This window comes from Oreochromis niloticus, linkage group LG13 (assembly GCF_001858045.2).
Source record: "Oreochromis niloticus isolate F11D_XX linkage group LG13, O_niloticus_UMD_NMBU, whole genome shotgun sequence".
Taxonomy (NCBI): Eukaryota; Metazoa; Chordata; class Actinopteri; order Cichliformes; family Cichlidae; genus Oreochromis; species Oreochromis niloticus.
Genome location: NC_031978.2, coordinates 16,044,923 through 16,070,720, shown reverse-complemented (window position 1 = coordinate 16,070,720; position 25,798 = coordinate 16,044,923). Strand labels below are relative to the sequence as shown.

Genomic DNA, 25,798 nt, shown 5'->3' with positions numbered 1-25,798 from the left:
ACATGAAACATGCCGTCACTGTTTCTTATCTCAATATATCCCTGGGTGGAAAAGTGAGGCAACAGCTTACTGATGTCTTGCAGCCTGCCTGACCATTAAAACATATTTCCATGCTGATGGATGTCAGATGTAACCTTAAAAGAACCATAGCTTTCCCTTGATTTCTGAACCCAGTCCCAGCTACAGTTTTCTAAACTTATTCTTCATGCCTCACAAATGGAACGAGCACAAAGAAGAAGGGGAGAACAAGAGCGCAGCCGAGCGAGAGCGCAGGGACCGTTATCTCGGAAAGATCTTCCTGTCTGACCAAGTTCTTGGGATGGCAGCTTGGAAGGACAGTCGGTGGTTTTTATAAGTGAAAGCTGTGAAAGATGCGAGTAAGTTTATCTAAAATGGATACAGGAAATGAGATACAGCTGTGCTGAGAATGTGACACAGCTGTCCACGGCCAGGGATGGTTTAAGCGTTTTGCAGGAGTGCAGGAAAAGGTCTCACCCGCAAAGGCGGTTCTGCAACTGCAGAACAAGCAAATAAGACATAGTTTATCACACCAGGAGTGGTGAACTGCGATTAAACTGGACTCAAATTATAGGGGTTATAAGATTAATCCCTCGTCTTCGCCAATATGCAAGATCAGACTGTTAGTAATCGCGAGGCCTTTGAGAGCTGCCATCTCCGCCAACAGCCTCCAACTGCATTTTATGGTCACAGGATTTATTCATCTACTGACAACATTTATCACGCAGCCCTCTTAAAAAACCATCCCCTAAAATTCAAATCACGGCAAAAACTGCCATCATCCTCTAAAATCTTGGCATGGATACAGCCATGTATCTGTCTTCACTTTTCACCCCTGGGCCTTCTAGGAAAGACTGTGGGAGATTGAAAGCCATGAAGCGACCAAAACTGCCTAGGCCATACCAAAGGAAGCTCCTTTGTTCATCATCCAAAACAGGCTCCAAACCGTTTTTTCCCCCCTTCCTTTTTCTCTTTTTCACATCTGGGATTCAGCCAAGGGAAGTAGAAGTATGGCTCTCCCTGCTCTGCTTTAATATGTTCCATGCCTTCCAGTTGCTTACATCATCAATCTGGGAGATAGCTAAATGTGATGGGATGAACATAAACAGTGCCTGAGTTATGTCTTTAAAGAGACACGGGTCATGTCTCAAGTAGTGTGATTTTCCATTTTTTAGAAGAAAGCAAAGCACACATGGAGAGATCCTAACTGTTGGAGGCTATCCTAAATGACTTGTACATGTGTTATGTACTATAAAACATATGTCACGGAGGGAGAAGACTCGAGAAAAGGAATCAGCTTTACATTATCAAAATTCCCCCGTATCATCAACTTCAAGCAGCGGGCTTGTTATTGACAGCCAAATGCCAGTCCTAATCATCTTCCTTTTAATGCTCGCTTAAAAATGCACACCCTCATGTCAAAACCTGAGTATGCATTAACTCTCCCCAAACGGTCTACTTACTAAACATGTCACTAATGAATTATACATCTGACTTTTTCCCTCTCTCATATTTACATGGTGTTTCGGCAGAATTTGTGTAGCAGTTGTAAAGTATTTAATAAGTGTTTAAATATGTAGGAGTCAAGATCTTAGCCAGTGCATGCACTTTACAGCGGATGTTTACACAATATCAAAAGACTCTGCTATGCCTATCAAAATGACTAAGACATATGGGTAGTTTGTTTTTCACTTGCCAAAGTAGAAAGGGGAGCATGTCCACTTGGGCCCCATCAGTTTAAATCATAAAGATCCATCACTTTGCACTCTGCTAAAACACTAAGGAAACATATTGTGGATTTTAAGACCCTTTTTATTCAGCCAGACTGTGTACTAAAACTAATTGGATTTCTGTCAATGGAAAAAATATATCCCTGGGATAGCTTTGAACTCAATAGCTTTGACCATCCAACTGCGCATGAGGGAGTGGGACCTTGCCACATGCCAAGCACCAGGGAGGAAAATTAAATCAGTGGTCAACATAAAATATTAAAATAGCATGGTATCGAATTTTTGAAAAATGATGTCAGGGTGGCTCATTATAGCCAGCAAGGCAGTGAATTAAGCTATATTTAGTGGGTGATAATTGAAATCATAGCTGTAGTCATTACCACTGACAGGTTTCTAAATAATACCCAATAAATCCCATCTTTTTAGTAAGTTCCCCGTGACAGCTGGCAGTGCTGAAAAATATAAAGTAAAGAAACAGAATATCTTTTCCTTTCTTTCCTCTCACCCTCCCTCCCTCCCTGCCCCCAACCCCAAGACTTCTCTCCCTCTCTCTCCTTCCCTCTTAGAGCCAATAAAATGTCAGCTTTTATACTCCTCCTCCAAAGTGTTGGCTAGATGTCAGCAGGCCCTTCTAAAGCCCTGCCACTGCAAGCTGAAGGCCTGTAAATCTCTGTGTCAGTGGCACGCCATCCGTCTTGGGATATACAATAAAAAATGTGACGCAGTCATAAAAGGAATGGCATCACTGCCCAGTATATATAATGTGAACAAAAGGAACATAAAGATGTTCCCTTCAATTCAGAATCCTTAACCACAAGATGGTTTTAGATAGAAGGAATGCACTGAAAGGCTGACGGCAGCTCCTGACACTGATGGTTCTGTCTGTCTTTTGTTGTGTTTTAACAATGAGATAAAGATTTACTGTATACTATATATCCTGTACCCAGGATAAAGGAACTGTCCAGCTGCAAGCTGATTGACTAGCTACTCGGCTGTGTTACACCAGAGCCACTGCAGCCCAGATCTTTTCTAGGCACTACCCGGCTGAGCTGTAAGTGATAACAAATGTCTGGATCAGTCAGATCAGACATTAAATGGTCTTTATCCTGCCAGCTCCCTAGTACAAAGTTTGTGTAATGTCCGTTGGAGCACATGTGATAATTATCTGCAGAATTCACACTAAATAGCCGGGTGATATGCATCCTGTCGCCTGCACGCTCCACCTGGGAGCCACCCCGCACCGAAACCAATCGGAGTACTTTCGGTAGCAGGAACGCTACAACTTTGTTGTATACTACAGCAAAAGAAGGGCCAATGCGGCCAGGAGCTAAGCCAGATTCTCCCGAACGCCCCAAGTGTGCACTGAGGGTGCAACGTGAGCAGAGCTGCATTTCCCTGTCGACACAGGAGGTGCAGCACTGAACTGCAGTTTGAAACCAACTTTGTTTTGCAGTACTCAAAGCTAGATAACAAAAAAATTAGACACAAACTCGTCCTGATTTTTTTTTCTTTTTTGTTTTGTTTTCGGAGGAAGGGGAATTTCTAATAGAACTAGGAGGTTTGCCAGTGGTTTATCTCCATGGTAATACTCACAACTTCCTTAAAAAATGAATGGCACCAAAACAAACCACAACTTTTCAAAAGCCAGCAGGAAGGATGACCTTTTATAAGGACTCCACAAAGTATGAGAGAAGTACGTCACGTAAAGAATCCTGACATTTCAAGACATTTTAAAAAAAACAAATATGAAAAAATGAGAGTTGTCCCACGATTGTCTCCAAAGAGCCAATCAGCAGTGCACAGTTGAGATTTGTGACAGTTATGAGTGCATCGCAAGAAGTATATCTACTCTCTTTCAAAGTAAAGATGAAAGTCAGTGTAACTTAGCATTTTTCTTGACTTAAGTGTATCCAAAGTTTGAATTAGTATGGCATTTGTTCAACGGCGTGTTGTTTTGAGCCAGGACGATGATCGTGTCACCACTGTGGATTGAGCCATTAGTGAAACCATAACATTGTGTAATTTTCCTCATGCAAAGCATAACTTGCAAAGATAAAAGTTCTTTAAACCTTAATCATTTCAAATCTATCCAAAGGCATTATAATTAAGACTGTCCAAAATATAACCTCATGTAAAGGACTTAAGCAATCACGTACCAAACATATGACTTTGATAAAACTAATTGCCCATGACTTTGTGTGCATTTCTCGACCCTGGCTTTCTGTTGGCATCATTTTAACTGTCCGTTAACAGAGAGAAAAGTGTTTGCAGCAATCACAACCTCAAATTGGTGAGATGGAGGAAAAAGACAAGCTATGTCATCCGGCGACTTTCCCAGGAGTAGTACATCATTTTAAAAAAATTCTAGTTTAAATTAGTACCAAAGAAGGATACGAAATATCAATGTCCTTCATATGAATAAGTTATTTCCTGCCAGACCGTGTCCCTTTCATCTATCCGGTTTAAATCTCTTTGCGCTGGGAGTGCTCTGCGTACTTTGTAATTTATGAGACATAGATCAGGTTATCCTAGAATATCGGCCTAAACAGGCCTGATGGATCAGATATGGAATATATTTCCTCAGCAGAACAGAGTACGCCACCACTATTACCAGGCACACACACACGCTGCTCCCAGTTAAGTGATTTGAGGACTTCATACTGCCAATGTTTCATATTCTCTCCTCCTAACTGACACTTTATCTGCATACCAGCATCTCTGCGATTGAACACTTAGGCAAGACAATGACAGGCTCTCTTCCTGTTGTCACTTCTCATTCTGGGCCCAGTCTAATGCCTCTTACTGGGCTTCTGCCAATAACAGACCCCCTCATCCCTCCTCCCCAGACCATCAAACAACCAGAGTCTACCTATCGTGGATAGAAAAGGAACACTTGATGTCTGTGACACTCATTTGTCAATTAGCAGGCCCCTTCCAGTGTTGACATACAGCAACTTGAAAGACAGAGCAGTCCCTGTGATGAATTAAAAGAGACAGATGAGTAAGGCTTGAGCAGCGGAGTAATACTATAATGTTTCTTAGATATGAATATAAAACGACACAGTTGACAGGCCATACAAGGTTTTATTTCATTTCTCAGTGTACCAGGCCTCCCTACTTTGTCTTCTTTGTTCTCTTTTCATCAGACTACTTACATCTCATTTTGACAGCCGTGCGACATTTAGAGCACTTTCGTTTTAAAATGCAAGTTAGCATACTTGATTTGTCATTAAAATGCAAAACGCCTGCCATCACCAACATGGCCTGGGTGAGCACATACCCCCACAGACAGAGGCACACACATCGCATACATACACACACACACATACAGTAGATGTGTGTGCCTAAGTCCAATATGGACTCCCCTTTCTTGAGAGCAGACTGAACTTTGGTGGATTTTATGTAGCAGATCGACTCCTGACATTAGACTTTTAAGTATACCAGAGAGTAATGTCAGTGTTTCAGCTCATAGAGTGGGTCACAAGGGATATGAGCCCATGTAGGTTAACGACTGAATTAAAGATCTTTGTAGTAAGAAAATTTAGAGGTGGACTGCTTGACTTTTACCTGTAAATTAACGTCCCTGACATTCAATGCTTTGCCTAATAAGTTCAAACGACGCTGAGTAACGCTTTGAGCAACAGGTTACATTCCTACGTTGTTGCACAGATAGCAATCATTAAGTTAGTGGCTAGGGGCTACGGCTAATAATAATATAACATTAATGTGGGAGCTAACATTATCATTCCTGCTGGTCTGTAACATTAACAGGCAGTGTAATTTTAACAGGATAACACAGCCATTCAATGTCTAAGTCCAAGATTAAGTCAAAGAAAAGTCTACCGGCCACTATTTCTGTATGCTCTCACAGAAACAGTGAAAGCATACGTTACCAACTCTATTTGATCAGCAATGGAAATATGGTGCCAAGTCACCAAAAGCACATCTAAAAATGTTGTTTATGTTTTTTTTCCACTAAGAGAATCCTAAAATATTTATATAACATTATATATTTGTAATTTTGTCCCTTTTGTATTGAGTATTTTCCTGAGTACCAGTGTCACGATTGAAATTCTGATATTGTGAAAACTGAGACCGACTGCAAGGAAAAACAGACATTGGTATCTTTTCATGCATGGAAAAATGTAAAAGTTACAGTTTCATGTGACATTTACCAAATGTCTCTAGTATCTCCAATATTTAAAGGTATTTTAAAGAATCACTGTGATTGCACAATTTTAATCACTCTTGTTTGGCAACTTTGCTTCAATTTTAATTTTCATAATACAAGAAATTATTAAACTTTACAAGCTGGAGTGCATTACAGGATCTTCTCTCACTTAAACAACTGAAAGGTTGCTGTGCACCCACCTTTATCTGACATATTTTACTTTACCAAACAAAAGCAGATTTATATAACAAATCTTTTCCAGTATTTGGATACATTTGCCAAATAAGATGACATCAATCTTTTTTTCTTTTTCACTTGTCTCCATAATTTTCTTTGGAACAACTTTGATCTTTTGCTCATACCGAGGCTCACGCAAAGGATGCTTTCCTGTGGCTGGCTCGGAGCTCTGGATAGCTTTATCTACTTTGTTTTTGTTAGCTTCTTTAAAATGTTCAGCTAGGCAAAGTTGAGTGAAGCGTCTAATTAGGTTAGTTTTTACAATCTTTTCTGTACCTCACCCACAGTTTACTTTGGCGAACTTTGTGTCTTCACTCACAGTGAGGTGCTTCCAAGCTTACAATACTTAACTGGTCTGTGCCACCCTGCATGCATGAAACGGACCGGCTCATAATAGGATATATTGGAGACTGAGTACCTGATCCAGGCTTAGAACACTGAAAATGGACCAATTCAGTCAGTCGGTATATCTCTGTACTTTGGTTTTAAAAAAAAATATATAACTAAATTGATAAAACAGGTTTACTGGAAAAAGCAGAGGTTTAAGATTTCACAACTGGCTGTTGGTACCCAACTGGGATTTGTTTATCAGGATGGTTTGTCTGATTTCGCAAGACAAGTATCCCTGTTGTAATAGTGTTAGGATTCTTCCTGAGAGTCAGAGACACATGTCCTCCTCAATCCTCGTGTGTCCAGGGTGATAACACTGGACACATGTCCTCCTCAATCCTCGTGTGTCCAGGGTGATAACACTGCATGTAACAGTCACAGCAGGGAAATCGTGTCAACATAGCACATGCTCCTTCACAGCACTGTATACACAACTGACCTGGAACAAAGTGGACAACACAATACCAACCAAGCCCTTCCTGGGACAGAAATCTCACTGTGAGCCACAGTTCTCAACACATTGATGAGACAGGCTGACACTACAGCACACAGAGGGAGAGGTGTAGGTGTGACAGCCCACTACCATAATTTCATTCTGCCATTACCTGCCCAGCCACTCACAGTTATGCTCACAGAGACAGATGCGCAAACACTGCACGCAAGCAAACATCCACAAGCACACACACAAAATAACAAACATATGCGCTACACGCACACAAAACCACACAGGACTCAGTTAAAGCCAATGCCAGTACCTTGCTTCTCGTTGTGACTCATTGTCAGGTTGCTGGATGAGTGTTGTCAATTGAGCTGACAGAAATAAGCACATTAGCTACAACAAACTCTGGCAATGTCTCCCTCTAGATTTGAGTCAAGCAGCATGAAGAAGTGCACGATGCTGAAGGTAGTCCACTGAGTTTAACCAACATGTGCATTTGTTTACACCTGGTTTGCTTGAGCTGACATTGAAACAAGGTCACGGTGTCAATATTCACAAATGTCTCTGACGTATAAGAGCAGCAGAATTTTGAATGTTATCATTATGAGATAAATAACAGTGTTTACCTATATAATATGCAGATTTCCTATATTATAAAGGTGGAAGTGTGCTTAGAAACTTTTACCAATAATATTGGTTATAACCTTATCAAATTATTCAATACATTGTACAGCAGCACAAAATATGATGCGTCAATGGTTTATTGGTATATCAACACTAATGGGGAATGGGGAAGGAACAGTGGGCGCTACAACTTTGTCACATGTTGAGGTGTTGCTAGTGTGGTCATATGAGTGTGTTTATGGTGATACCAGAAGGAACTAATACTAGCATGTTGGCAATGCATACTTTCATCTTTTAAAGTTCTGTTATATTAATGTTATGCAGTGATGTTGGAATTAGCTTTAACACACTGTACAAACACTCGTTTTCACAACAAGCACAAGAATGAACCAGAAACCCAGAAATTGAGGAAAATAAAGCAGCTTTGAAAATAAAATCTAGCCAAATCGAAAGCTAAATCATTAGAATTAAGCATGGTATAACATCACTTTTTCCACTACCAAACCATCAATCAATATTGCACAGACATGAGCCCTAAATGGTTCAAGTACTGCTTAGCTTACTTCTGCACCACTTCTCTGTGCATACCACCCTTTGAAGTTTAGTAATGATATCTGACATCTGAGATTAGCTGAACTGAAAACCAATAATAAATTAGTCATTTCTGAGTCATAAATATTTCATTCCAAACATGAAGCTCTTAACGTGACAGCTTCAAGGCCAAGACACATAATGCCCGTCTTGATACCCCCAAAACCCACAGACATAAGAGTTGTTGCAGTCTCATGTCATAATGCTCCCTGTGAGAGATTACGTGCTTTCACTTCCTCTGAGGTAACGCCTAAAAACAATTGGTGTCAGACAGTGTATTCAGTACAATGCTTATTCATGTGACAAGGTGTAATACTATATAGGACTTTTGCTAATTGTACTGGTTTAGAAACCTCACGTTTGGACATGTAATCAAAAAAATATATATTGTAAGCAAACAAGGACACTTGGTATCATCTTGCCTACTGTTAGCTTTTTGAAAACGTAAATGTTTCAAATTATCTGACTATATTTGAATGAAGAGCATGATAGGATACTGCTGGTCAAGGTAATGAGAATGCAGCTACAAATATTTGTTTTTCCAATTGCAGATGTTTGGACAAAACAAACAAAAGAAAAATGTGTGACAGGTGAAGGGGAACATATGATGAAACTGTACTCGACAATAAGTTAAAAAGTACAAGTGAAAATATAACAGGGCAGCAGAACGCAGTCTATTTTGGGGCCATAAAATTCTAAAATGTATTTACAACTGAACTCTGTTCGGCTTATTTTCTACCAAACACTACTAACCTAAGCAAGTAATTTGATTTTTCTGTATATCAGGCTTAGCCAAGGACCTAAAGATCTCTGTTGCCCACCATAGCAGATTTACAAGGACTGTGACTTACTCAACACCCTGTGTAAAGGTGAGCTCTGCACTGTGTGTGTGTAAATTCTGTGATAACAGATCATGGGCTTCCAAGAAATTCATGTTGGCCCATTCAGATATTCCTGAACCTTCAAAAAGATTTTTCAATTGAGGGGTTTTGCACTATAGCGCAATATAAATCCATTTAAACTCCAAATACCCACTACAGACAACTGCCTCGAGACAACAATTTCTAACCAGAAAAGGGCCCAACTGAGATGGCTTCATGGCCTGACAGTCATGAAAGGGCTTCAGAAACAAAAGCACCTTATAACCATCATCTCTTCTCTTTTACTTGCCACATCAACTATGCTAGTCCTGCTGTTGAAATGGCAGCCCCCTCTGAAGCGGCTGCCATGAGGTGCTCCTTCATGTCCTGACAGAGGAATCTTTTCTTCTATTTGCCCCTGAATTAGCATGTCACATTTATCGATGATGCCTTTTATCCCGCCCCAGCGTGGCACCAGCCCAGTTCTAACACTCATTCAGCTTTTTGATCTTCTGATGACACCGTGACCACCTGTAAACCCAGGGTACACATTCAGTTGCACCTGATGTGAAGACGCATGTCTCCCAGTAGCAGGCAGAGGAAGATGTAGGGTGTGCAGCTGATTACATGTTGTGCACTTTGCTAATCTTACCTGAGCTGATTAAAACTCAGATCCAGCCTTCGTGCAAACTGGCCATAGGTCTCTCCAAGGAACTCTGGAATTTCCTTACAGTCGTGCCCAATGTATGAAATCTTTGAAAATTAAAAGAGAGAGAGATATAAAGACTGCATCTCTGACAGGGGGAACAGACACATATTTCATGATATCCCAACAACAACTTTTTAATTAAATCTGAATAACATACACAGCCTTATAATGCAACACTTGGCGAAACAGCTGGATAGGATGCCTCACTGTTAAGCCGGATGGTGTCTAAACTACACCTGTCTTTCTATTAATGCGAAGGGATAGCTAATCCTTTCCTCTGTATGCTTTTCACTTCTGCCACTGTGAACTTACATTTCAACATACCGCCTTGCACTGGGTACACTTTATTACATTACTTATTACAAAGTTTATTTTTGTCTGTGAAGCTGTGAAGGAAGCGAAAGTCACATCTGTAATGCTAGCTTCAGCGTGTCACATGACTCCAGTGAAGTCGAGGAAACAAACACAGCAGCATAACTTCAGCGCTAGTAAATTATTTAGAGTGGGGCTTATATAAAAAGTGCCATATTACACACGCAGGGGACAAAGTCTAAGAGAAACACGCTCCTAAGCAAACTTACCTGAGTCCCATTCAATGCGACCAGCGATTCGTTGTTTGCCATATCTTTCTCGCCCACAGTTTTTAGATCAACTATCCGAGTCACTGCACTTAAAAAAAAAAAAAAAAAAAAAAAAATCCCGCTTACGAAAGAAAGACGCAACGCTTTGGTTTACGTTAAGCGCTGGTGTTTGTGGGTGAAGACCGAGTGCTTTGGAGAACTAGTGGCGATTTCAAATTGGCTTTACTGTTTCCGCGTGCCGTTTCAATCAGCTGACCTGCTGTTGTGCGGAAGCACGCGGTCGCTGTTGCTGATCAAATCTGAGTGCTGCTGACTGTTTTCCTAATGACAACATTAGATTCAGACTGGATGTGTGCACGCCTTTCGGCTAAAATACTGACACATTGTAGATAAAGAAGTCCAGGTAGGTAGAACACCTGTTCTCAGTAAACCATACGGGGGAGAGGGGGGCGTGGAGAGCCATACTGGTAATAAAACATACATATACACAAAAATAGAGATTGCATCAAATCTTTAGTATCATCATTTTTAATTGCCCATGTTAGTCTGAGAAGCTGCCTCTATTTTAACCAGAGCGTTATGGCGGTTCTTTACTGGGGGATTACATCAAGTATGCAAGTATTGTGGATGTAAAGCTATAACATAATTCTTAGAAATACAATCAAGAACCTCATTTTGAGTCAGTTTTCCAAATAGCACTAGCTATGGTAAGTCTTGACAACATCTTCTTCCCCTTTGACCACACAATTGGGCTCAGTGCTGCCCCCATCGTCCTTGACAAGTTTCTTATTTAAAGGGTAGGTTCACTCAACTTTTTTTTTTGCATAAATGATGCTATGTTTATCTCTGAGTTCAGTGTTTCTCATACGTTGGCTTTTTTATATATATATATTAATAGATTCAAAATCAATTGTTATGTGACTGAAGTTCAGACGTTCAGGTTTAATTCAGTGTTTATTTAAAAAATAGGGTTTATAGCCATTTTTTTACATACACCCCATTTACAGAGGCTCAAAAGTAGTTAGACAAACATATATAATATCAAGCATGAGGCTTGTTTTTTAATACTTGGATGAACAGCAATGACTGGATAAAGTCCAGAACCCATTGGGATCTCTAAATCCTGTGTTTCCTCCCTTATGATGTTCTATCTGCCTACAGTTGCTGCTTGTTTGTGAGTCGTTCTGCATTCAGTTTTATTTTCAATAAATGAAAAAGCATGGACTACTGGGTTGAGATCGGGTGACTAACTTCACCATTGAAGAATATCCAATTTCTTTGAATGCTTTGAGACATTATCCATTTGCACTGTGAATCACTGTCTGGTCAGTTTTGGAGCATTTGACTCAGTCTGAGCAGAGAGTGTAGTACCCTGTACACTTCATACAATTCATCCTGCTCCATCTATGAGCAGTCACTGGTGACCTGGTTTCACTAGCAGCCATATGTACCCATCCCATAACATTAGCTACATCCATGTTTGACAGATGATGTAGTATGCTTCTGAGCTTTAAGACCTTTTTCTCCTACTACATACCTTTCCCCTTCCATCAGTCTGATGCTAGCCAAGTTCATCTTGGTTTCATCTTGGAACTGTTTTCTGACAAAGTATAATCTGTCCTGTTCGTTCTTGAGCGTAATCAGTAGTTTTCACCTTGTTCTGAATGTTCTGTATTTTCCATTCATGTTGGTGTCTCAGTTTTGTGGACTTTGATAGTGATACAACTTTTCTTAACCAAGGAAAGAATTTGTGATTATCCACTTTCAGGTCTTTTGGTTTTGTTGAGCTGCCCAGTCTTTCTTTTTAAGAATGTACCAGACTGTCAATTTTGCAGAGATTTTGATCTCTCAGATAGATTTATTTTGTTTTTCCAGTCTAATGATTACCAAAAGCTTGTTCCATATTTTAAAAGCTCTGTTCAGACTTCATAATTACCCCTTTTGTTTCTTCCACTTGACAGTATGATGTGGAGTATAACATATTTGTCCTGCTAGTTATAAAACTAAACATGGTGTCAAAGGTCTGTGAAATTGATCATTTTGTCCAGATCACAGTACAAAAAACTGCTAGAGTTTTCCTTTTAATATTAGAATGCACTGGTCTGTGTACACAATGTTGCTGTAGAGCACCAAACCTAATATTACAGAAATATTATCCAAGGCCAAGATCTTTGAATTTTTCAGTTGTTTGAAATTTGATATATAAACACATGTATGGATACTGACTGTCTCATTGCATAATGACAGACATTTGCACGAGCAATCTGGGATTTACCTTTGACTTGAATGCTCCTGAGCACAAAAGATAGTTTTGTGTCACTGCAGTGAGGCTACAATTTGCGTGGGCTTACCAAACTTGGACAACAGAAACATTGCCTTATCTGACGAGTGTCAGTTTGAACAGCACAAAAGCACAGATCTATCCTGCCTTATGTCAACAGCTCAGTGTTGTAATGGTGTGAAGGATATTTTCTTGGTAGACTTTTGGCCCCCTGGTTACAATAGAGCATGATACACAGCCTGCCCAAGTATTGTTGCTGACCTTCTCCATCCCTTTACGACTGCAGTGTATCCATCTTCTGATGGCTGCTTCCAGGAGGATAACACACCCTGTCACAAAGCTAAGATCATCTCAAACTGGTTTCTTGACAGTTCACTGTACATATGTGGCCTCCACAATCACCAGATCGTAATCCAGTAGTGCAGCTTTGGGATGTGGTGGAATGACAGATTTGCATCATGGATATGCAGCTGACAAATATGCAGGAACTGTGTGATGCTTTCTATTTGGACAAAAATCTTTGAGCAGTGTTTCCATCGCCTATCCAACAAAGAATTTAAGCAGTTCTGAGGAGAAATCGGGGTCTATCCATATACTAGCAAGATGTACCTAATAAATTATCTGATGTATGTATCTTGTATATCTGTATAAAAGCTGCCAATAACTTTGTGCTATGTAATTAAGGTTTGTTTCTGACAAAATATTTACAACCACATATCTTTTATACTAGTTCTGAACTGTGCTCAGCTGTGTCAAGCTGCTGTTTAAGATCCATTGTAATCATTATTAGAAGCAGGTATGTTACTCTTCTGGTCATATATCCTTTTCTGGATCATTTAAACGTGATTATTATGGATGGGATATTATATATATTCTAAATATATACTTACTTGTTATTAACAAAAACTATAAACTTTTCTTACAGGCTGTCAGTCCTTAATTTTTAATGTGCAGTCAAAGACTGACGTTCCCACCACACTGCTGTGTTTGTCCTGCACTGGCCGAAGCTTTGGCAACAAGTAAGCTGACTGCTTTAATGAGGTATGTCGCAGTCCTGCTTACTTGTGGGTCACAGTGGCTCACTGTTTAGAGACATTAGGAAGTTTGTGAGCGCCATAGGCCTGCTGCTGTTCATTGCACATTGCTCAGGCAGCTTGCCTGCTGCATGTTTTGTGACGTCAGCTAAGACCTCCCACACGCGGAAAAGCTCGCTTTCTCCCCGCCGCTCTCCCGGAGAGAGAGTGAGCGAGGGAGAGTCTGCATGGCTTCGGTCCTCACTGTGTTCCTTGCGGTGCTTCACTTCGACAGTGTATTGAGTGGTTGTGTTTGAGTAATGCCAAACAGGGTTTCTTTTAGACACAAGGACTACGTCTTAATGTCGTTACACTGTTGTTGTTTTTTTTAAATTTTTAAATCGTTTTTACCTCTCTGACGTTTTACATCGGAGCTTAGTAGGCAATGATTCCAGGTAATGTCGTGTCACGGACTTTCCTGTAATCCTGTCCTTCCATGGAGTTTTAGAGGGGAAACAAATCTACTTCATGCATGCACTTTAATAGTTTTAATAGTCCGCTATCCTGGCCAGTCCACATCTTTTATATTACTGCTACGCGGAGATTTTATGCGTCTCTGTCGCTGTCTTTGCACACTTTAATTATTGCTAGAATATATTTATAAATAATAAACTGCAAACGGTCTAAAATGAAATTAATAACTTTTTGGTAACATCGTGAATAGCTCCCAAGCAGTTTGTGTATAGGCCCGACATAAAGTAGCGTTTAAACCATAGCCTTAAAAAAACTGAAGGTACGCATTTAGGAAAGTTGTTTAATTGTATATTTCATATTTAGTGTGGCTGCATAAATCAGCCCTAATAATGAAATGTGTTCTTCCTCGCTCCATTACAACAAGTCGGCCCAGCTCTGTAATCCTACAAGTCCAACATAAAGTATTTCCTCGCGAGATGTAAATGGTTGTATTTGCATGCGGAGTGATTCATAAACATGTCAGTGTTATGAAATATATGGGGGATATTAAAACTTTCTATTTAAATATCATGAATTATGGTCGCAAAAATGTGTTCCCATTTAAGAGGAATGCCGAGTATTTTGGTGTCTGGTGCAGAAGCCCATTCGTCATAGGGACAATAAAGAGGGTTTTCGCCTGACAGTGAAAATTTATGGTTGCCCTTCTTTGCCCTAATAACTCACATATTGTGTCACGGACTGACATCCCTTGCAGAAAATACCAAGCCTGTTATCAATCACACATCTTTGCATATTGTGAAACGTCCCCCCCTCTTCTTTTCTGCAAGAAAGAAAAAAAAGAAGACTGAAAACATTCGTAGAAATAGAGATCCGCTTATTTGGACTTTTTCCTTCCTCCCTCTCTTAGAAACACACATATTACGTTGAGAACAACATGTCTTATTTAGAAGTCGACATTTATTTATATTGCATGGGATATGTAGACACGATAGAAGATAGTTATTGATTTCTTTATTAGTGCACCTTTTACAAAGTTGAAATCAGCTGTGGGCCTATAAGGTGAAAACTTTTTTTTCCCTACCTGTCTTTTATTTTAGTCTTTTGTAAGTTTGCTCTGTAAATGTTTTATTATATTCACTCCAAAATTTAACTTATTAAAAAAAAAATTCTGGGACTCGAAAAAATATATATTTTTATTTTGCATTTTTATTTTTCGAAAAAAAAAAATACAATTCAGTAAAAATAAATAAAATATTTTGCAGCCTTGACTGTCCACTCCAGGTTTTCTTGCTCTCCGTGTTGACCTGTCAAGCAGATTACCACAGAAAGAGATTAATGGCAGAGGCGGGTTGCAATAATAATCGTTTTGTTTGATGTGACAACTTTGATAGGCGTTGATTTACTTACAAACTGATAGGCTTTTAATTGAGCGCCTCCATCCCGATTTAGATGAAAGGAAAACCACATTGAAAAGCTGCCCGATTGCCCCGCAGCCTCAATACTGATTAGCCATCTCAGCGGTGAATAGTTCAAGGCATTTTAAACTTCTTTTCTCAACGGCCTGACAGACCATTTCTCTTCTTTTCTTTCTCCCGGTCCGCGTTTCTGCCCCTTAAAGAAAATAAATCATTTCCATTGTATGTAAATAAAATCGAGCTGACATCAATATAAACTGTCTGGATTTCTTTCTCTCTTTTTTTCCAGTCGTCTTTGTTGTTCTTGTTGCAGATGACAGTGTGCCCGAGGCAGATGACAGGTTTTAAGAACACAATGGCAGATGCGTTTAGCCCCCCCTCCTTAAAAAAATGGACATGGTTCTGTTTTGAGAGACCGCAGTGTGTGACCGGGTTGTTACACATTTGAATTATTATTAAATCTTGTAAATAGTTAAACTGCGTCCATGCTATCCAAGAGAGAATAGAGGCTATAAATATAGATAGATAATGGGAATATGAATTCCACATCCCTGGACTGTTTATTTAACTTTCAGTTTTGTGTGGGTAATTTTTTTAAACCCAGGATTTTCTGTCCATTTGTTAACTTCGTGCATTTTCGGGAGGGCACGTGTTTTTTTCTTTCTTTTTTTTCCCCCTACGGCTCTTTCTTTGCTCCGTGATCCACCGATTATAGCAAAAAGCCGTTTAACACTATTAAAAACCAACAGCTTCTTCGTGGAAATCGAGAGCTGAACTGCAACTTATTAAAGTTTCATCGTGTATACCACCACCGATAAGTTTTAGGAAGAACTCCAAAAGTTGCGGACTTTATTTAATAACTGGCTGATCGGATATGGAGTGAAATCAACGGTTTTGACTCTGATACCCTCCCACGTCAACGCGGGCTTGTTGGCTACCGTCGATGCATCTTAAAAATTAAACCTTGACACAAGAATCAATTTATTTCCTCTGAAATCTTGGGTGTCTCTTGCAGAATGTCTCCCTGTCTCTCCCCTTCTCTCCCCCCCACTTGTTCTTTTCCCGCAGTCGCACTGGCATGTAATCAGCCACAATAGCTGACATAAATCAAGCAGTGGATTGACAGCCTCTGACAAATAACTGATTGATTGCGGTGGAGCAGAATTGACACTTGACGGAGGGGTGGAGATAGAAATAGAAGGGCGGTGTATATTATACTGAAAACATGTGACATTCACATCCCTCCATCACTACATTGGTCTATTCCTGTCAACGCTTGTCTGTTTAGGGAATTCGAGCCGAAGTGGTTGGTTTTATGGTTGCCGGTGGAAAGCAGTCCTAGTGGCGGACGTCCGTAAAATGCGCGCACTTTGTGCGTCTCTCAGGTTGCTAACAGTCGGAGGAAAACGAACAAAACACTTGTTAATATAACGACAGAATCAGATGTGATAGTGATTTTATGATGGGCACTTTAATAGCTTTTAATGAAGAAGAAAAATGTTAGAAATATATGAAAGCCCTCATAGAAACCAGTGAAGAATCATCCCTTCTGAACTCTAGATTAAACTCAATGCGTAGTGAACATTAAGTAAATAATTTAAATATCAACTGAAAACAGGACGGATAAACTGAGTCCCATTTATCCCCTCACCCCTGAACGAAACTTGAATATATCAAATATTAGATCAGATAAATGAATGATCCAGAGTAGAGCGACTATGTTTCATGATTGTTAACTATAATAAGTGTATGGATCGTTCTTTTGTGGTGTTATTTACTCACTCTTCTGCACCCTGTTGTGTCCTTATCGCCACTATTTTTTTCTCTAACTTGTAAGCGTTCACATTAACCAATATATTTAACGCTATCTCCTCCCCCGAGCTGTCAAAATAGAGGCGCTTACAAAGAGGAGAACGTCACATCCCCTTGACCCTCCAATCACCTCAGGGTCCCATTTGATTGGAAGGCGGCAAAGGCTTTAATCTCGGACTAATTCAGCTGCTTTTGAAGTGAAAATTTCTACCAGTTCGTACTTCGGGAGTACAGAGCGAGGACCTGCACACAGACGCACACACAGACGCAGCGCTCATGGTGCAAGACGCAGACACGGATCTGCGATAACCTCGCACGGTCTCCTTCCAGCTGCCGCGCCTTTTGCTCCTTTACTACCAGGATTACCGATTATTGAAGCGTTTTCCGATTCTTTTTCTCCCCCCCACCCCACGGCAGAGAGGCTCGGTGCTTTTTTTTTCTCTCCACCCAAATCTTTCTTAATGAATCTGTGGAAAGCAGCGTCACTACATTTCCTGACAATTGGGACATGATCACATCGCCCTCGGCGTCTGCCTTAAAAAATAGTGATATTTGTGTAGCGTGGGAAAGCAGCAGTTCTCGGAATAGCGGCTCAGCGAACGTCAACAAGCCTTTTCTCCACTCCGCACCTCCGTCTGATCCACTACGGCAAGCGAACCGACTTCCCATCAAGGTTTTGAAAATGCTTACCGCACGGTCGGGACACATTTTGCACCCGGAGTATCTGCAGCCTTTGCCTTCGACCCCTGTCAGTCCTATAGAGGTAAGAACAGCGTGGATTGAATGTGTTTTTAGGGAATGCTGTTTCGTGTGGAAACGTCCTGGGAGTCTGTTCCTGTTATTTTCTGAAATCGCCTGTCCTGTTCCAAGTGTGGCTCCAGCGTTTAAAGCATTTATTTATATATATATATATATATATATATATATATATATATATATATATATATATATATATATATATATATATATATATATATATATATATATATATGTGTGTATAACACATATGTCTTTGGTTTATTTTTCGGATTATTTTTAGTGTAGTTTTGTTCAAGAAAGACCTCTAAATAAATAATTACACGTATACATTCGTTTTAAAACACCAAGGAATATCGCGATTAAACGTTCCCCCCGGGACTGTACTCAAAACAAAGCTGCAGATGTGCGTAATAATAGTATTTATCATTGTTTTTATTTTCTTCTTTGCAGCTAGATGCCAAGAAAAGTCCGCTGGCTCTGCTGGCGCAGACCTGCTCTCAGATCGGCAAACCGGACCCGCCACCCTCCTCCAAATTATCCTCCGTAACCCCAAATGGATCTAGTGAGAAGGAATCTAAATCGGGCCCTTTGAAACTGAGTGACATTGGTGTGGATGACAAATCTAGCTTCAAACCTTATTCTAAACCTTCAGATAAGAAGGACTCGTCTTCGGGCGTTTCAGGCGGAGAGAAGTCTGGTTTCCGAGTGCCGAGCGCCACCTGCCAGCCGTTTACACCGCGGACAGGCAGCCCCAGCTCCAGCACTTCAGCCTCCCCTATGCCATCGGACGGGAAATGTGGGGAAAGGGATGAAAAGAAAGAGTCTGATTGTAATAAAAATGGCTCTACGGACGGCTCTGGCACCACTAGCCACAGCAGGATAAGCGTGAGTTGTGGTGGAATTAACGTGGAGGTGAACCAACACCAGGAGACGACGCCTGGCAGTAAAACCACCTCCTCCTCGGAGTCCTCATCTGTTACTTCTGTATCCTCCGCATCCGTTCTCGGGTCAGGACTTGTGGCGCCGGTTTCTCCTTACAAACCGGGACAGACAGTTTTTCCTTTGCCTCCTGCTGGTATGACATACCCAGGTAGCTTGGCTGGGGCCTATGCTGGCTACCCTCAGCACTTCCTGCCCCACGGAGGGAGCTTGGTAAATGCACAGCTGGCCAGTTCACTGGGCTGCAGTAAGGCTGGATCCAGCCCCTTGGCTGGGGCTTCTCCACCGTCCATCATGTCAGCCAGCCTGTGCAGAGACCCTTACTGCCTCAGTTACCACTGTGCCAGTCATTTAGCGGGCGCTGCCAGCGCTTCCTGCACGCACGACTCTGCAGCTGCAGCTGCCGCGAACGCCCTCAAGTCCAGCTACCCACTAATGTACCCGTCACACCCCATACACGGCGTTCATTCCTCAGCGCCATCATTTAGCGGACACCCTCTGTACCCATACGGTTTCATGCTTCCCAACGACCCTCTCCCCCACGTTTGTAATTGGGTGTCGGCAAATGGACCGTGCGACAAGCGTTTCTCCACCTCGGAAGAGCTCCTGAATCACCTGAGGACACACACTGCTTTTACTGGGGCTGAAAAGTTGATATCCGGTTATCCCGGGTCGTCTTCGCTGGCCAGTGCTGCAGCAGCAGCCATGGCCTGCCATATGCACATGCCACCGTCAGGAGCCCCGGGAGTCCCGGGACTTTGGCTTTAAGGAGCCCGCATCATGCGTTAGGACTCAGCAGCCGCTATCATCCGTACTCCAAAAGCCCCCTGCCAACCCCCGGTGCCCCTGTTCCTGTCCCCGCAGCCACCGGCCCTTACTACTCCCCCTATGCACTGTACGGCCAGAGACTCACCACAGCATCAGCGCTTGGATATCAGTGAGAAGAAGAAAAAAAAAAAAATAAAGACTCTGAAAAGTTTATAGTACTAAGAATGCAAATATAAAGACTTTTATATTAAGTGCGCTAAACTTAAGGGCGGGATCCGTGGACTTCAACTGTATTTATTTATATGTCGGCTTAAAAGCAGGCGGTAATATCTGCAAATGGAAGAAAAAAAAAAAAAATATTTGAGCAACTCAAAAAGTGCATTATGTTGAAGCTGAACTAGTTAAAGTGAAAACACACACATACACATACACACATATGTTAGAATACTAATTAAAGTAGGGGTCTTCATTTCGATGTTAATTTGGAATTGCTATGATTGTATTTGTTCTTATTTAATGTCTCATTGAGAAGCAGAAAAAAAATAATTTACATGCATGTTTGTTTCTTAAATTTCAGAAATTGTCCACATTTTAAATTGCCGTTATTTTTCAGGTGTTCACCATGGACAGAGAATTGGTATTTTTTTGTATGTATTCTGGAAAAAAAATAAGAAACAATTCTGTTCCATATCTCCGTGTGCCTCATTTTCTGACGAGAGTCAAATTTATTTTACACTGACATTTAAAAAAAACAAAACATTGGCCTCTTAAATTTTTAAAATTGGGGTTAAGAAAGCCTGATTGGATCATTTCCGCCGACAATAAACTACATATTTTCCGGCTGTCTTCGAAACAATTTAAATCGTGCAAAACAAATGTTTTCAGTTTTCTCACATGACGCATTTAATCTTTCTTTTTTTCTTTCTTCATGATAAACGAAACTTGGGAGCTTTGAATATCAAAATTTAGATGAGTTAAAACTTGAATTAAAGTGTGTGTGTGTGTGTGTGTGTGTGTGTGTGTGTGTGTGTGTGTGTGTGTGAGGGAGAGAGGGAGAGTAGAACCGGCTTTATACAGGAAATCATTCGAGAGAAGTTGGGTTGCTTGTGAGTGAATTTTGTCAATACATTGTTTGACAGGGTGTGACATGTTTTGTGGAGTTCGCTTGAGTAATGTGTGTGAAATACGCCCAAAATGCTCGATAAGGACAGCTGATTTTTCTACGGTTTCTAAAAATCAAGAGCATGTGTGTTTTGAATTGCTCAATTAAAATAAATCTATATTAAAACAAAAATCAGTTTTACAACCTTAAAAAGAAAGACGGCAATTGAAGTAAATCAATCGCTGGGTTTCAAATTTAATGCACTATAAATTTTTGCAATCGTTGCCTCTTTAAAAAACAATAAAAAGAAATGAAGTTTTAAGCACAGAGGGAGACTCTAAGAAGGTGACATTTAAACGTGGAGCCTATTAACTGGTGTATTTTTGACTGGATGAGCATTGCTAGGAGGATATTATTTATTTTGCGTTTGATAATCTGACCCACCTTGTGCATCTATTGTATACGCCACTATATTTGTAATTAAAAAAATACTCTGACTTGTGCAAAGTTGTGGGGTTTTCATACAGATGCAAACACTCACAACCCGTGTCTTGGATCTGAGAAGGCCAGGCGCATAAACAAAATATTTAAAAATGTAACATTTCAAAAATATCATATATATATATAACTGAACTATATATATATATATATATAGTTCAGTTTTTTCTTTTCTTTTTGGCGTTAGAGCTTATTCGGTTTATGACGCTTATATATAGATTTACTTGTATAAATCTATATATGATTCACTTGCATTTGAACTTTCATGTGCTAGAATTCTTATTTTTGGATAAAAACTTTACGAATCAAAGTCGGTGTGCCGGGGCTATAACTGATTTCACACAGACACGACTGATTAGTTATAGTAAAATGGTTTTTAGCCCAAATTACAAAGAATGGCCTTTACGTACTGTGTGCTTGCTACCGTTTACTCCCAAGCATGAGCGTTATCTTTCAGCTCCCTTGGACATGCCGTTGACCCAGCTCTGTTACAATTACCACTGTTATTACCAAGAATGCCTCCTCAGCTATGCTGTCCCTTGTCTATCGCACAGCGGTTCGTCAGACTTAAAGAAAAAAATCTCTTGGTGTATATAAGGCCCACACGCGTCCTAAACTGATGTAATGACGGTGAAAGGGAGCAATTTCCATTTTTACCCACATCATGGTGGCTGTGCTCGGAGGTCCCCGGTGGAAGGCAATTTATCATGTGCCCCTCCCCCTGGCCCTGTCACTAGAGGAACAGGCAGGCACATGTGTGCATGAATTACCAACCCTCCCACCTCCCCAGGACCCCCCCTCCCCCCTCTCTCTCTCACTGTGGAGATTTGACACAGAGGAAAGAGAACATGGGGGATTAGAGCATGCAGAGTATTAAAGTACATATTCACTTTGTCCATCAAGGCCTAAAAGTGCTTAGGTGTGCGCTGAGCTCTGCAGAACAAAAGGAATCCATGAAATTACAGTATAATAGTAAATTTAGATATGCACTTTACATCAGAAATACTTAAATAAAAACATTTTACTCATTTGACAGTGATCCAATTAAGCACCTTAATAGTCCCATGAGGGGCTTGATTCAAAACAAGGGTCAGATTAAAGACTTGATTTAGCCCCTTATACATTAGGGATGTCAAGAGTGGCTCTAAAATGATGCACAGTAAGGCAGCTAGAATAAAAACGTTTGGGTTTTCCTATTGTGGACATTTAAAATAACTAGCAAGTGATTCCTTACTGAGGAAGACATGGGGTTGCATCTTTTCTTCAACTAAAAGACATCCAACCTCGCTGAAGTCGACCTTAGAGCTCTGCGTCTGTGGGGTCAGGTCAGCTACATCGGTGTTAGCCGTCCAAACTGCAATCGAACAGAAAAACACCCACTCAAAATATTTCCAACATGTAAACAGCATGAAAAACATATAACATGCTACTTTCCAGTTTTAGACTTAAAGCAGCCATTTTAGATTCTTGGGACATGCTTTGCATCCTCAGAGAGAGAGGGAGCGACACTGCAGGAAAACCTGGCAGGACATCTGGCAACAGGGGGAGCCCAGGACGTGACTCACACACCTAACCCCATATTCAACCCCACTGAATTACCACCACTAAAGCTGTCATTAGTGGGTGTGTGAAACAATATAAAGACATGCCGTAGTCTGCAGTGGCAAGTCTATAGTTTGGGTAACAGCTGTGTCAATAAGGAGAAGCTGCTATAATGTTCAACCCCATGCCAGACATAAGTCAAAAAGCAATTATTATCTTTTATGTATGTGTGGTCATTTCATCAAGCTATGATTATAATGTAAAAGCTCTCTGTGATAGGAAGAAAAGGGGCCTATCAGTAATGGTTAAGCAGCCATTGCAGATAACTTGCAGTTATGCTTTACAAGTATAGATTGCTGCTTTTCAAATACATTTTGATTATACATCTGCTTCTCAGGTACAGCAAAGGGCTGGTATTTGTTACCAGCTTTCATGTCAATATAGTACTTGACATTACACATACCTACAACTCATCTACACCTTAGCACTCTAATTGTAGTTAAAGGTGTCATACGCTGGAACAGTTGACTGTGGTTATCTCAGGGTGTGATTTATGGATATATGGGCTGTTCAGGTGTCCACAGCTTTGAGATTGTTGTAATGAAGCCATAAACTAAGCAGCATGAAACAAAGCAGAGACTCAGTGGTCATAAACAGATCCACTGTTCCAGGTAAATCTATACTAAATCTGCCTATTATCCAGAAGATTAAAAAAAGAAAAGAAAAATCAACATCGTCGTTGGTCACGTGTCATATCCATCAAAGCTAAAGCACCCCTTTCTGACAGATTGATCCTAGAATGCAGTCCCCAACTGAGCGCTGTAATAGAGGTAATTTGGTTCTCAAAAATCTGTGCCAAGGCAGACAGGAATCCCTCCCAGCACTTCTAGATGTGGTTACCCTCCTCATTGATTTACAAATGTAAAGTGCTCATCCAGGTGATGTGAGAGAAGTGGCAGTGTTGATCTATCTGTGCCACTCAGATCTCTAACCAGTGAGACACTTTCTTGTGCTTAGACAGCCTAATTGAGGTCATTTCTGTCCGCTCTGGGATCTACAGTGCGCCGGGGTGTTTTAGTGTTCAGATAATTTGCCCATTTTCTGATTCTGACAAAGAATATTTTATGGAAATGCACCCTTATTCCAGGCACCTTAATGGAATATGTTGGAGTAGTATGTGGGCTGATGAGGCTGTTGTGTGCCACTGATAAATGTGAAAAACAGAGAAAATGTCAGGGATGGGCTCAGCTCCAAAGGACTCTTTGCCTTCATTTGAAATTAGCAGTGCCTAAGTACTATGTCTTTAGGGAGTCACAATGCACAACCACAAGGTTGTTCCCATAGTTTGAAACTGTGTGCACAGTATAAGCCTTCATATTTTTTTGTAGGAACCCAGTCAGTTATAAGAGCTATGCTTCTTAGCTGGACTTTAAGACATTTTCTTTCAAAGTTTTAATTTTTTACTATTTTTTATTTACTTTAATACTTTGAGGTTTCAGTCTACAACATAACTGTTGCCTTCTTCTTTTCTCCCTTTTTCTATGAGTAAACCCTGATTATCTTAAATGTTAAATGTCACTTCCATGGGTGTGGGCTGCCAATGACCATGAGTCACATGCTTACTAACGGTATAAATCTAGGTCTGGGTTATTATGGGATAAAGAGTTATTAATCAATCCACTCCTGTTTGATACCTCCTGATAAGGAGTGTACATAACTCAAAATAAGCAGCAGATATGATGTAGGGGTTGATGTTTTTATCTGTTTCCATAAAAAGTCATGCTGTTTAAGTTAGGCCTACATGGATACTTCTGCTGTATCATCAAAAGCAACATAAAAAAGGCTCGCAGCACAAACCCGTAAAACTGGGCGCCACCCATCCTGTAAATGCTTTAAGTGTAATCCACAGATCTGCTGACTTAGCAGTGTAACAAAGTGGTTATACACACATCCATCACTGATACAAATAATCCCAAATAATTCCAGTAGACGTGGGCTGCAAATACTTTCACTGTCATCTCAGTTTGAATATATTTCAAAATAGTGACAACCATAAATAAATTAATAGCAACGCCCTTTACAAATATTACCTTAGTTTTTTTTAACTGAGAGAAATTGTATGAAAAACATAAGTAAAAACAATTAACATCAAACTAAATTTATATAATTGCATTAAACATATATTCTTATCACAAATTACAATAAACAAACACTGACTTTTAGAGTTACTCTAAAAGCTGCCATTGTGACAAACAACATTTATAAATATGAATAAAACTGATAAGTGACTTAGCTTTATTGCATTTGCTAATTTTGCATGAATAATTTAGCAGCCCTCTCTTAAATAAATACGACTACTTTTTCAGAAAAAAATCAAGTTCTGTTTGCTGATATATACGATGATGCAAGTTAAAGGAACCATCCACTGAAAATAGTTTTTTGTAAAATCGACTGCACAATTAAAAATTAAAAAAACAACTACCCACCAACATAGCACAAGGCTAGATAACTTTTTCACACCGCTGCCTTCGAGAAAGAGTGTGACTTATTTGGCTTTATGACTTGTTCTTTAGTGGAAAATCTTACTCCATAGGTGTCGCTATTGCTTGATCCACCTACACATAAAAGCTACGGGCTGGGTGAAACAAGCTCAAGCACATTCTCAGAGGGATTTTCAAAGAAACTAACAAAGTGAAGTGGGCGTAGATTGAGTCAGTTAAAAGAAAGTGTACTCAACCAAATGTTACATTAGAAAACTTCATCACATTGCTGGCAGTGGTCTCCACGGGGTTTGGCAGATGGTGGGGATTGGCTGTCAGTGGTGTGGAGTGGCTGACTTTCCCTC

At 40.3% G+C, this 25,798-nt stretch overlaps 2 protein-coding genes and 1 long non-coding RNA gene across 3 annotated transcripts in view; 1 reads left to right on the top strand and 2 right to left on the bottom strand.

The window, feature by feature from the left end:
• lrmda (leucine rich melanocyte differentiation associated) overlaps positions 1 to 10,714 on the bottom strand; it is a 205,725-nt gene extending 195,011 nt beyond the window's left edge. Inside the window, exons 1-2 of the mRNA XM_005456608.4 lie at positions 10,351 to 10,714; positions 9,713 to 9,813 (exon numbers count right to left, since the gene is read on the bottom strand). Coding sequence (XP_005456665.1) covers positions 9,713 to 9,813; positions 10,351 to 10,392 — 143 coding nt within the window. The 5' untranslated portion in view covers positions 10,393 to 10,714. The remainder of the gene's footprint in view (positions 1 to 9,712; positions 9,814 to 10,350) is intronic.
• A 4,603-nt stretch (positions 10,715 to 15,317) lies between these two features.
• Positions 15,318 to 22,729, bottom strand: LOC109204861 (uncharacterized). The gene is made up of 3 exons (XR_002064393.2): positions 22,646 to 22,729; positions 15,526 to 15,729; positions 15,318 to 15,422 (listed from the first exon to the last, which is right to left on the bottom strand). It is a non-coding gene; the product is annotated as an uncharacterized LOC109204861 (long non-coding RNA).
• Positions 17,448 to 20,501, top strand: LOC100702920 (zinc finger protein 503). The gene is given in 3 exon segments (XM_003451962.5): positions 17,448 to 18,108; positions 18,555 to 19,779; positions 19,782 to 20,501. Coding segments are annotated over 3 exon segments (1,683 nt in total). The 5' UTR covers positions 17,448 to 17,853; the 3' UTR covers positions 19,985 to 20,501.
• Positions 22,730 to 25,798: the final 3,069 nt, after the last annotated feature.